General features: G+C 32.3%; 1 protein-coding gene across 1 annotated transcript; it reads left to right on the top strand.

Moving 5' to 3' along the window:
- Positions 1-547: 547 nt before the first annotated feature.
- On the top strand, positions 548-12,023 carry LOC106467287 (protein Wnt-8b-like). Its single transcript, XM_013927622.2, has 5 exons — positions 548-588; positions 3,782-3,920; positions 6,418-6,543; positions 9,199-9,341; positions 11,523-12,023. The coding sequence occupies exons 2-5, from the start codon at positions 3,830-3,832 to the stop codon at positions 12,021-12,023; spliced, it is 861 nt and encodes a 286-aa protein (XP_013783076.2). The 5' UTR covers positions 548-588; positions 3,782-3,829.
- Positions 12,024-14,149: the final 2,126 nt, after the last annotated feature.

Raw genomic sequence — 14,149 nt, 5'->3', positions numbered from 1 at the left:
AAGAATTTGAAAAATAGGCTTATTATAAACTGAAACTACCTTCTGATTATACTTAAATTCAGAATGATATCTGATCATTATTGGATAGAAGACGCATAAAATGGATAGTCATATTATTAATTCAAACTTCTCTGATCGTTAATAAAAAGGTATCTTAGAAATTAGTCAGACATATAAAGTTAGGCCTCCCTGATCATTACTAGCGAAGAATTTTGGAAATAGTATAATGCGTGTCAAATTTTATGTTTCATAGATTTATTCCAAGTTAGGCTCTTCAATTAATTTGCTTAGAAATATCGAAAAAGGGTTTATCAGACAGTCAAAATGTAAATCTCTCTACCCATAGCTTTAATTAAATAGTTAGTTTCTATGTAATGTCTAAAATTTGTTTTATTAGTGCGCTGCTATCTATATTTCTGTTATCGTAAAGTATGAAGCTCCAATACAAATATTCGTGGATGATATGAACTGATTTAACGAACATTTATGTAAAGAGCAATAACGAGATTACTTATTACAGAATTTCAGCTAAATATTTCATTATATATTTTTAGGTCCCTCAGCAACCTTCTCCTGGCCGGAACAAAGGTAAAATAATATACCTTGCTTTATTTGTTATTACAGAAACATAGTCACTTGTTGTCATTCGCTTATGAAATAATTAAATTTCCCAATTCAATGAAACATTCTGATTTATGTAATGTTTTTGTTTCGTTACAACTACGCAAGCTGGTACAAAACCAATAGTTTACATAATGAACTATTAGAAAATTCTCAAAATGCTTCGAAAAGTAATAAAGTTTTTAGCTGTGGGTGTTTTATAAAGTAACAGTCAATCCCACTATTTGGTTAAAAATGGCCTTGTAGGCGGCGGGTTTACTGGTTGGTTGCTTTCCGCTATAACTGGACCTTCGGGGTCTCTGTCTAGCCAATGTGTTGCATAAGGTTGGAAATACCAAATATTTTTGTGTTCCTTGCTAAGGACCACCTCAAATGTAAGTTATCGTTCCATTGACAGTTGTCTTTGAGTGAATGAACATTTTGCTGATGTGTTTCGGGAGATATTTTAATAGATTAATGATATTTAGTTGATAGTTGGAAATTTACAGCACTTACTTGTTACTGTAAATGTTTCAAATGATTTCTTTTGTTGTTTGAGTACAAATTATAAAAATTTATACACACAACGAGTTCACATTTTTGTTTATAACTTTGGGCCCAGCGTTTGAAACATGACCGTAATAAATTACGAAAAAAAAAAGGAATTTAGGAACGATCTTTCAAAATGACTCTTGATGAAAATGTTACCCATAGGAACGTAAACTGACTCCTAATATCTTTATAAGTACTCTTATCATTTCTTAGACTATAGTTTAGACAAATAACTCTGTAAGAATTACTTCACATTTTATAGGGTATCGTATTTTTATGTTAAATTGATTTCTTGAATGTACGTATTTTTCTAACATCATTAATGTATTCACATTTTATGTAATAGTTAAATTTAGCTTTATATTTCCATTTCATTGTATAGGTTGTTTTTTTTATAAATAATCAGCAGGTTTTATATGATGTTTCAAAAGTTACAATTCGATTCAAAACTAAGAGTGTGAGTTTCAAGAACATTTTAACATATATATCACTCAGCGTTTGATTCCTGAGGTGGGCACAGGTCATATGGCCCATTGAAAAATCCCATTAGAACATGTTCTGTACATAATAATAACTGTTTTCTACTTATCATTATTGATTTAAGTGATGTCCAACTTTAAAAATTCTCTATGGAATCTTAAAAGAAAACATCTATCCTTAAATTAAACAACGCTATTCAGGTGAATTTTGAAAGTTTAGCGACACCTATCGTTATCCAGATGGTATAACTCAGCATTTATCAAAATTATACCACAGTATTTTTGCCGACTTATAGAAAAATCAATAACTCTCCAAGGATTTTCTATGGCACAAATTATGTAGGCACTTGTCTGATTAGACACATCCCTTGTTATTGAAACTGGCCTCCTGGGCCAATATAGTCCAAACTAAGCTTTGTGATACTGATAAGGCCTTATGCACTTCTTAAATTTACGGCCTCGTTTGAGGTTTTAATCCTTTCGGAGCCTATAAAGTCTCAACTTCACTGTTCATAATCCGTCTCGTTAAGGTCCCTCGAGACCACCATGTTCCACTTATAATAATAAGGAATCCTTTTTGGTAAGTTTAATGCTCGTATAATTTGTTAATTGATTAAACATGTTTTCATATAGATTAATACTAAAATCATTGATTTAGAAACCTACATATTGTAGGCATTTCTTGGTTTATCCTGATTAATTATATATTAAATCTATTTTCAGTGGTTATAGTTTTTTTTTCGTTATTAAACCTAAAAATGGTTTTACTTTTCATTTTAAAGCAGCGTTTCTTAGCCTTATCAAAAACATGTACTGACACTAGTTTGTCTTTCAGTTACATAATTTTATAACTGATATAATGTTTGCTCCAGATGCGCGACTATTTTTATTTATTTTTCAGTAAGCACAAACACTTGATGAAAACTGCTTCAAAAACGTTGTTTAGTGGCATTGATAACAATTCTAGAGAGAACTTAATCTAAAATTGTCAATAATTTTTCACTCAGGTTCAAAATCTATTTTGAAATTATATTCACTGTTTTCGTTATTAATGTTGATATATATTCGTATACAGTGATGATATACTATTGAATGGTAATTATAGAAATTTTCAGGCATTTATAACTTTGAATATTTTTTTTGTTCATTACTAAAGAATAATTTGATAAAATATTCAGACATAACAGAAATAATTAGGTTATCCTATGATCATGACGTGATGTTGATTTTTAGAAATTAGCTATTCTATAATCTCATGTTACCTTGTCATTACTGGGTGGTGTTTTTATGAAATAGTTAGGCATATTATACATTCAGTCTATCAACAGATCTTTAGTTGATAGACAGGGATTTTCGAATGCACATTAAAAACTTAGATTTCCTTCTGATCATTACTTTTAGAAAATAGCCAGGCATATAAATTCAGACAATTCTAATTGTTGCTAGCTAGAGCTTTCAGAAGACAATCAGGTGTATTTTAAACTTAAGCTTTTTTTTTAAATCAATAAATCATAATATACTTTGCTTTGCCACTGTGTTCTAAACCGTATAAATACATAGGTGTTCGTTTCACTTACTATATTACGTAAGTTTCAAAGTTGCAATTTCAAAAATCATTACAAGATAGTTACTTCGGCATACCCAACTCGCCTGACTATAAAGTTTAATAATAAGTTTATATTAGGCTTCGCACGATTTTTGTTTTTTGGAGAATCGGACCGACGTCTTTATTTTTCTTATTCAAATGTTGTTGTTTTGAAGACTTTCATGCTTCCCGTAACAGAAAACTGATTTACAACTTTTATACCAATAAGACATGCTTCTTTTGTAAGCCTAGCTCTTCTTGTTCTCTCTGGTGATCTTTCTTTATCTTCTTATAAGATAAAGTAAACGCAACACGCGTACGTTACCCACAAGAGTCCTTTTCCTGCTTAAACTTAATCTTCTTGTTCCACCCTACCATGTGTTCATCACCCTCAAAAGTACTATTAAACCAAACTGATTGCTGTCAATGGAAAAATCTAAAATGTACATTTTCTCAAGAGCTTAGATGAGTAGCCAAACAGCAGGTAGATTTGTTAAAACCCGTGAGAAAAGGTCAACTTTAACCTTTAGATTCTTCAAAACAATCGTGTTTGTTCCACATGCAGGCAAGCCTGGTTTTCTCAGAGAGTGTGGCTATTGGTGCACAAATAGGAATGGAAGAATGCCAGAAACAATTTGTATGGGATCGCTGGAACTGTCCTAGAAACGCCTTTACCCTCTTTGACAAAAGTGACACTCAACCAGGTATGTTAGTGATTTGTCTGACCTTGATAAAATAACACTTTTCAATAAGTAAAGGTTTGAAAACATAAATTTAACGATTTACTGACAATAATTAGTTAATTTTGAAGTCTCAAATTTTACTTACAATTTTTTTTTTAGTATTTTACGCCAAAATTGTTTTTCTCTCCTTCATAAAAACAAACTACAACATTATCATTTTTGTTACTAATCCTTATTAGATTAAGTTTGGCAAAGAAACTGTGATTTTTTATTGGGAAGGTTTAACATATTTTGATAAGGACTGGTGAACCCCTTAGTGGCTCAGCGGAAAGTCTGAAGAACCATAACGCTAAAGATCGGGTTTCGATACCCGTGGTGAGCGCAATACAGATAGCGCATTGTGTGGTTTAACAACAAACAAACACAGGACTGGCGATTTTACAATAACATAAGTTTACAGCTGAGTTTATGTGATTAAACTAGTTCACTAACCTGTTCATCAGTTGGTTCGTCGAAAATAATAATAACCGTAATATACATATTACTTGTCCTAAATAACATATATTTCGGAGAAAATAAATAAGATTGAAACATTCTCTATATGTTGTAGGATGCTATTCAAAACCTATGCTATGCGAGATTAGCTTCAAAAAACGTCATTTGTATCGTATCAGTATCCAATGTTCATAAAGTATTTTGATGTTTTCTTTAGTTAACTAGTTCTTAAGTACTGAACTAAGTCTCTAAAAAAATATTTGTTCTATTTTTTACTGTATCTTCATAACTACAATGGGATTTTAAAAAGCACTACAAACCCAAATAACAATTTCCGTTAAAATCCGTTTATAGTTGTTAACACTTCGTGGATTACCATCAAACTAATTGCAATCTGCGGGTCGCGGGTTTGAATCCCCGTCCCATCAAACACGCTCGCCCTATCAGCCGTGGGGGCGTTATATGTGACGGTCAATCCCACTATTCGTTGGTAAAAGAGTAGCCCAAGAGTTGGCGGTGGGTAGTGATGACTAGATGCCTTCCCTCTAGTCTTATGCTGCTAAATTAGGGACGGGTAGCGCAAATAGCCCTCGTGTAGCTTTGCGCGAAATTCAAAACAAACAAACAATAAACTACATTACTACCTACGAATGAGTTGTGTTCTCAGATGTAACAGCGGCAACTTTACGGACTTTTACAAAGCTAAAATCCGGGGTTCAATTCTCCGCGTTGGACACGGCAGATAGCTCAATATGTTTTGTTTGTAGTTTAAGACAAAGCTACACAATCGGCTATCTGTGCTCTGCTCACCATGGGTATCGATATCCGGTTTCTAACGTTGTAAGTCTACAGACATACCGCTGTGCCACTGGTGGGCAGCTCAATGTGACTTTACTATGAAACAAAGAAAGAGTTGTTGAAAATTAATTAATAAGAAATCCTTAAAATTTAAACGAAAATTACTTGACCAGCTTAAATTTTTCCCCTTTTCATATAAAATAATAAAAATATTTTGATTTTATATTAGCCTCATATCATATTTATTTAGAAAGGTCATTTAATGAAATAAAAGATAAAGTGTTCTTCTCTTTTCCAGAGACCTTGTGTCGCCAAAACTTTTTGATAACTGAACAGTTTAATTTCTTTTTTGCACTGACTTAACTTCTGTTACGTGATTTTATGTGTAGTATCGTAAATATGAAAAAGAATCAGTTTTAACCCCAAAATTTACAATTGTTATAGTTACAACACAATCTTCATTGCCAGATCGTGCAAACAGCTGAAGTCCAAATACCGTAAATATGACAGGAATATTCAATTTTTACAACATATTTTACTATTCTTATAGTTAGAACACACCTTTGCCAGTTAATAACTAGATAAGAATGGAAAATGCAGATGTGAAATGAACGACACAATGGTGTCAATATGAAGTTCAAAGTACAAATCAAGATGACGATCCTCTTTAAAGAACTCTACTAATGAAAATTTTCCAATATTAGAAAGAGTTCAAGCTTTTCTTTTGTGTGTTGGATAGATATGATAGCTAATTTTATAGTGATCTATCTGCAATACTGTTTTCTTTCAATATGAATATGCCAAACAATATCATACTGGCTCTCTGTTACAGCACTAGATTTCGAAGCTGGCAAATAGGCGATACCTCACAATACTGTCCATGCTTTGAGCTGTGGGTGCGTTATAGCAGTGACAGTCAATCCCGTACCGTGGATACTGGGTGGTAGGATGCTGCTGACTGACTACCTTCTGTCATATCAGTAGTTCAAAGTTAGGGACGGTGGCAGATAGCCTTAGTAGCACTGAATGCATATTCAACATATTTCGAGATTTGGACTTGTGCAATTGATTTTTTTAAATATTAATTTGTAAATAAACGAAATTCTCTAATTACAGATATCATTAACACGTGTAAATTAATTTGAAATTGAGAACACAGCGTAACTAAAGAAGACATTTTAAAATATAGTTTGCTGAAACATTAATTGTTTTATTTGTATTCCAGCTAACCAAGAGATGGCGTTTGTGCATGCTATCATCAGCGCAGCCATCGTGCACACTGTGACAAGGAATTGCAGCCTTGGACATTATGAAAACTGTCATTGTGATAATAGTAAAAAGGGAACGATAGGTGAGTTGCAACAACACATTAATGATGATGGAGCTCATTGTTTGTTGCTTGAATTAGTTCCAACTAGTAACAAATTTACTCAGCATCTGCAGGACTAGTTTAAAGAAACTGTTATTGGAAAATATGAAAACATTATTTGTTGTTTGAATTAGTTCCAACTAGTAACAAATTTTCTCAGCATCTGCAGGACTAGTTTGAACAAATTGTTACTGGAAAATATGAAAACTTCATTATTTGTTGTTTGAATTAGTTCTAGCTGGTGACAGATTATTTCAGCATCTGCAGGGCTAGTTTGAACAAATTTTTACTGGAAAATATGAAAACTTCATTGGTTTCATATTCTTACTAAATACTTAATAGTTATAATCATTGTGTGAATTCTGGTAAAAAAATATTTACCATAAGGTGATTACTATAGAAGTTGTTTAAATTTAAACGGTTTTAGGTAATTTCACTCCCGGTAATTTGACTCCCAGTAATTTCACTCCCGATAATTTGACTCCCATTAATTTCACTTCTTATGTAAAAAAAAATGAAAAAATATGAATATTAAAAGTGACTTATATTAAAAAAATCATCGTTAAAATGACATTTATTAAAGATTATTAAAAGTGATGCAGGTTATTAGCTATTGCTCGTAAAATGTTAATTTTGCTATCTGGATTATATCTAAGAATAACTTGCAGGTATTTTTTCATATCTTTATACTTATTTTTGTAGCAATAGTAATAAATTTAATATAAATATCTCATAAGCTGCATCATGTTTGATAATTTTTAATAAATGTAATTTTAAAAGTTGATTTTTTAATATATGTCGCTTTTAATATTCATAATTTTTTTACATGATGAAATTACCGGTCACCAATTTAAACTTAGCAACTGATGCGAACGCTTTCAGTTTCCCGACCGCCTGTCGTATATGTTAACGCATTGCATAACTACTGAAATAAAATGATTTCCATTTGCAGAGAGCAAACTTTAATATCTATCTATCTAATGAAGACGTCCACAATTTTAAATTTTTTTTCAGTATCCCAGCTGAATAGGGATAAGGGAATAAGATGAAGACAACGCTTCATTTTTCGTAGTTTACAACAGTGGCTTTGGTAATAAGAGGGCTAAGAACTTATCTTTAATGCGTTAGTTATACTTATCATAAGAGGGAATAGCTAAAGTTTATGTAACTGAAAAGAAAGCTGTTCTACTCTTCCAATTTTTTGTAATATTATATATAACATGTATAGAATTAGATGCACGATATTGTAATTTAATAATCATTAAACTATGTATTGCTTCCAGTGAAAAGGATGACGAATATTTTCCGTAAAATCCATAAAGTTTTCGTTTTTGAAATCGTTCCGACAATTATACAATCAACTCACGTTCTTCCTTTTTAGGTTGAGCCCGGCATGGCCAGGTGGTTAGGGCGCTCGAATCGCAATCTGCGGGTTCGAATTCCCGTCCTACCAAACATGCTTGCCCTTTCAGCCGTGGGGGCGTTATAATGTGACGGTCAATCCCACTATTCGTTGGTAAAAGAGTAGCCAAAGAGTATGCGGTGGGTGATGATGACTATCTACCTTTCCTCTAGTCTTTCACTGCTAGATTACGGACTGCTAGCGCAGTTAACCCTCGTGTAGCTTTACGCAAAATTCGAAACAAACCAAACCTTTCAAGATCTGCTCATTTATGGCTACAAACAAATTGTCGTCAAAACTTTTAAGAAATATGTTCGAAAACCGTTTGAACTTATCCATTTGCTTTCTTACTGTTTTTTTATTTAGCTTATTGATGTCAAATTGCTTTTTTTGATGAATGAATAAGTATATTAAACATCCATTATGTAAACCTATTATTTTGTAATATTTTTAATGATGTGTTCAAGCAATGTTTAAATAACAGTATTATTACTAGAAATATCATTTTTGTTAGAATACAATAAATAAATAAAATATCCAGAATGGGCTCAGATAAGGCTTACAGAGGCCTAACTGTGCCTTAGTGAAGCAATCTGAAGTAACTTTAATATTAGTAACAATTTGTACCTCAATTCGTCAGCTAAGTGCTTATACTAAGTTTTTGTCGTTTAATAATGATTTATATATATATATATATATATATATATACACACACAATACGAGAAATAAATTTGTAAGTTTCGTGTCTCAAAAGTGTTTTAGACAAGGTTGGTTAGAGTTAATGTGAGGTTTTTATGGACTGCATCTGCATACAGTGTAGGAATGGACAACATTTTGCTATTTATACTGAGATTTTTTACCAAGTCCTAGAAAAATGAGACGAAAAACTCATGGTTTGGTTTCAAGAGTTATTACTTAAGGTGTTCGGAAATTCACCAATTTATTATCACTCTGCTCATGGTATAAAGGGCCACAACAGCTCATCGTAAGACTGAAGGCCTATAATGCTAAAAATCGGCTAGCCCATTGTGTTGCTTTGTGGTTAATAAAATATAGTATAAAGATATAACAGTCACTGCGGAAACTTCGGTGTGGATACATATACAGTTGTTTGTGATTTGTAGCGCTATCCTTCTATGCACTCTGTTGATGAGCTTTGTGACTTAATAAAATAATGTTCAAAGTGATTCACATGTAATGAAAAAATTTGTATTTTTTTCTCCTGTTTTGAGCAGGCGCTAATGGATGGACCTGGGGTGGTTGCAGTGACAATGTGCGGTTTGGAGAGCAAGTGTCCAAAGGGTTTTTGGATACTCGTGAAAGGGGCCACGATGTAAAGGCTTTAGTAAATCTTCATAACAATGATATTGGCCGAAAGGTATTTATCTCTTGTTCTGGAATATTCGGTTATCAGCAGTTGTATAAAGTATTAGATCTGTTTTAGTGTCTTAAAGTTATGCGTTTATTCTAGAAAACTGTCTAGAAATTTTCGTAGTACAGAGAAATACACGCAGGTAGTATTTTCTACACATATCTTGTTATTATTATATTTACAAGTTAATTAAAAATTGTTAATTTAAAAAGGGAATAGGAATTGTCAAAAAAGTACAGTAACAAGTTGAATCAAAATACAAAAATTATATTTTCAAGCCTACATCTAGAAACTCTAAAAAAAAGTGAACAGCTAGTCTGAAATAATGTCTAACAAACTAGTCTGAAATAATGTCACATTTATATATTTTTGACTACATGTCTACAGTACTTAACCATTTTAGTTACTTAAATATTAAAGAACCATAAATTCAATTCACGTGTGAAATTGAAGAAAATATCAGTATTAATTTTAGACGTACTAGTTAGAAAAGAAACAGAAGGAAACTTAGAAACATCAGTTTATAGAAAACCATTTGCTGTTGTTATGCCGCCACACAAAGAATTATGTCATATAAAAACACAAAAAATCTGCATTTTACACATACCTTTTTGGAACTTTAAAATATGTTCAAGATAGGAAGATTTAAATAACTAATTGTTATTAATTAAGTATATATAGTTATTGATAGAAGATTTGAACATAATATAGTAGACAAAGCATTTAAGAAATTTAACAAAGGTGTAAATATAGTTTAAAATATTACATTAAAATATATTTATGAAAAAGAAACTTTAAGTTTACTTTATGTTCCAGGTTTATCAAGTCAATTATATAAAGTATTCAAAAAGTATCAGAATTTTTATCCTATCGTCAAACCAATAAATAAGATAAAAGACGTGATAGGAAATACTAAAGATAAAATAGAATTAAAAGATAAAACGAATATTTACAAAATAGAATATGAATTTAGTAATATTTATATTGGTCAAACTAAAAGAAATTTATAATACAGATTGCAAGAACACAAAAGTTATGTAAGAAATAATAAAATAGAAACCTCAGCTACAGCCGAACATGTAACAACTACCCAACATTCAATATTATGGGAAAAAACTTTAATTTTAGCTAAGCCTCACAGTATTATAGCATTAAATATTAGAGAAACATTAGAAATAAACAGAAAGAAGTACTAAATAGAACCGAAAGATCAGCAAGTCAATATGTTGATATATGGCGAGATATATTACAAATAAATAAAGAAGACCAAGGAAATATGCAAATAATACGTGAAGTAATGCGACAAGGGGTAAAAGTATAAAGTATGTCTTGGAAGTAACTCCTGAAGATGACGTAGATCACGTCGAAACTTTTAAAGTGGAAGATCTATGGCTTCAATAAAGTTTTAAATTGTGTCAATAGGAAACGTTGTTTTTAATTATGTATTACAATTTTACATATTTTTCAACACTTTACTACTGCATTGGCTTTTTTTCCCACTCACAGGAGTAGAGAAATCTACTATAGTAATCTAATCGTCTACTGTTAGCAAACTCGTTGAAATAGACGCAAAAAACCTCGTAGAGACAAAGTATAACAGCGAACTCGAGAAATGATGAATCCTCAACGTGGAAGTTTCCAATTAATGCGCTATAAGTTGCATAGATTATTTTCCAATTAACCCGCATTAGTATAAATTCTTTAGGGTGAAAAAAAAACAAAGGCGCTTGAATTGATTTTAAAACTACCCTGTAACATAATAAATACTGCATTCATTACTATTGTATAAGTCTGAGTAAAATGTTCGTAGCCGGTTTTTCTGTAGGCTTGTAAAACAAGAATAATACGAATAATAATAATAATATGAAGAACAAATGGATGAATTTTGAATTTTGTCTAACAATCGGGAAAATTTTTTTTGCTATTATCAATATGTTAGCAGCCTTAACCATTGAGATAGAAGGTCTTGAGTGTTGTTTCAAGAACACGTCTGCTTATTTTTAAGATGGCTTTTGCCCGTATGTTCTATTATAATTTTTGTGAAATACTTGGGCGAATCCTATTATGAACAACTATCGTGGTTCATGATATCCTCATTTCTTATTAACAGTTTCACTAATTTATGTTTTTAAAATCCAGTAGATGGCGGTATATTTACTTAAGTACTCTAATAATATCTAATTATAGGTTGTGAGAAACACGATGAAACGAATTTGCAAATGCCATGGAGTTTCAGGAAGTTGTGCCACACAAACGTGTTGGATGAGATTGGCCGACTTCAATGTAATTGGAGATCGTTTAAAACAAGCCTATAATAAAGCACAGCAAGTAGATTATGAGTACAACAGGCTCAACTACGGAAAAGAGCGTCGCAACATAGATACAGGCCCTTCGAATTTTCCCAAAAAACATCTCGTCTACATAGAGAGTTCACCAGAGTATTGCTACACCAACGACACTGCAGGATCCCATGGGACGGAGGGGAGAGAGTGTTCCAGAAGGAAAGGTAAACATGTGCCCAGAGAGGAAAGAAGAAGCTGTAAGAACTTATGTCGTCAATGTGGGCTGCGCGTGAGAAAGAAAGTTCTCCATGTTGAATCCAGTTGCAATTGTAAATTTCACTGGTGCTGTGAGGTGAAGTGTGACGTGTGTCGGAAGAAAGTCAAGCAGTTTGTATGCCATCGATAAAATACACAAATAACAGTAATTTCAGATCACAAAATTTGGTATTTGATAATAGTCATCACAGTTGAACTAATCGTCAATAAACTTTGGACTAGAAGTACATCTATATTAGCTGTTGCCATAAGTAATGAGAACTTTGCGAAATATACATAAGTTGTCTTTCAATATGAGGAATCCATGCTAGTTTCATCTCTTACGTTTTATGTAATAATCCTTATAATTACGAAATGAAAGCTACTCGTACTGTGAGACGAACGACTGGCGACATGGTAAATAATGGTTTATGAATTGATTAAATAAGAGTTTTATTTGAATATATATATGTATTTATATATATCTGCATTGCAAACTGAAATGAAATTTATAACGATTGTACATAATAAAATATTTGTATGATAAAATATTTGTACTTGATAAAACGAACAGATTTTAATCCACATTATAAGAATGTGTTGTTTGTTTGTAAGTAAGCACAAATCTACACAATGGGCTATTTTGCTCTGCCCACCACGAGTATCGAAACCCGATTTCTGGCATTGTAACTTAAGAATGTAACTGACAAACTCAACATTAGACTTAAGACAAGAAATCGGTATAATATGTCATTAATCATTTGAAATGTCTCAAAACACACTTAAGTAATTGCTAATACTAAATAATTCAATACACAAAATATCTATCTTGTTAATTTTAAAAAGTTTTAATTTCCTTTTATTAAAAACATGTTGCTAATTCACGAAATGTAATATTCTGACACGGTGAAAATGTCTGTTGACGAAAAGCATGATTTGGCAGATATTTAAAACTGTTAATGCTAGACAATTCAAATTAAAATAGTTTAATGTTTCGTTCATAAACTCATTTAGCCTGCTTTACTTTCTTGTTTTTGGATCACCTTGCATAAAGTAACTCTAGTAACGGGGTGTTTACCACAACAATTACAACTACGTGAATATTAAAACAATATTAATCTCAACTTTGTCCATATCCTCAACTAGATAAGCAAACTCTTCGTACAGCTAGTAAGTATTACATTAACAAGATTTATTTTCCTAATTACCGTATTGGCCCGATTATAGGGCGATCTCGAATATAAGGCACCCTCACTTTCAGAAACCATGCGAGAGAAAAACAATTGAGTGTCAGAACTTCCTTTTTTAGGTCCGTAAAATCAATACTATAACTGAACACCCTGCATGTGGATTAGTTGTAAGAACTTGCGATGATCTTGAGAGAACATCTGGCGCACATGCATAGACGGATGCTGTCTGGACATTCAGGAATGCGACAGGCTAGAGTAGGGGAAAGGGGCCTGTGGTCGGCCGCGATTATAAGGCGACTATGACTTTTACAGTCTGATTATTAATAAAAAACATCGCCTTATAATCCGTGCCAATACGGTATATAGATAATTTTTCTGTACAATTTGTTGCTGAGCTCTAGTTAATGACCGTGCACTTGAAGTTTTAGCTTCAGTGAGAATATGACTACTGTTCAAGAGCGAAGGCAAATGAGATTATGTAATAATATCAATCACACTTCATTCATCATACCAAGTACCGGCAAAGCCCTTTTTATATGTATTATCTCCCATTAGCATTTCGAATGAGGTAAAACGTGTGTGTGTTTACATACTAATATCATGTCTGGACTTTGAACTTGATAGCTAAGGGTTCATGACCTTTTGCAACGCACTACGCAGTTTGCCTTTGTAATTGAGATATAAGAGCGACAGTCAAATTCCACTATTTGGTCAAACAAGATTAGCTCAAGATTTGTCGGTGAGTGCTGTTGACTAGATTTCTCCCCTCTAGTCTATCAAATTTAGCTCACTCAAGTTCATAATTAGGGACGGCTATGTGCAGGTGAGGTTTGCACGAAAATTTTAGATACAACTAGAACAAGTCTTATTCTTCGTTAGTGTGTTGATGAAATACCTCCGCAGAACTTCACATATAAGCTTAAAATATTGCGTGTTAATTTTATATGATTTGTAATCACTAAATCTCAAAGCGTATATCAAGATTTCTACTTTCCCTTAAGCATTTTAAATTTTTTTCTATAAGATATATGTTTAATGACAGAATTGTGAGACTGGAAGTCTTTGCTGGTAGCACCCCCTTCCCCCC

This window comes from Limulus polyphemus, unplaced genomic scaffold (assembly GCF_000517525.1).
Source record: "Limulus polyphemus unplaced genomic scaffold, Limulus_polyphemus-2.1.2 Scaffold2555, whole genome shotgun sequence".
NCBI classification, from domain to species: Eukaryota; Metazoa; Arthropoda; class Merostomata; order Xiphosura; family Limulidae; genus Limulus; species Limulus polyphemus.
Note: the sequence above shows the minus strand (reverse complement) of the source record. Positions and strands in the feature narration are given on the sequence as shown.

Bases quoted from the DNA above. Each gene is read 5' to 3' on its own strand.
- LOC106467287 (XM_013927622.2), top strand. From the start codon at position 3,830: ATGGAAGAATGCCAGAAACAATTTGTATGGGATCGCTGGAACTGTCCT. The intron at 3,921-6,417 runs GTATGTTAGTGA...TTTGTATTCCAG, and splicing joins CAAAAGTGACACTCAACCAG to CTAACCAAGAGATGGCGTTT. The intron at 6,544-9,198 runs GTGAGTTGCAAC...TGTTTTGAGCAG, and splicing joins TAGTAAAAAGGGAACGATAG to GCGCTAATGGATGGACCTGG.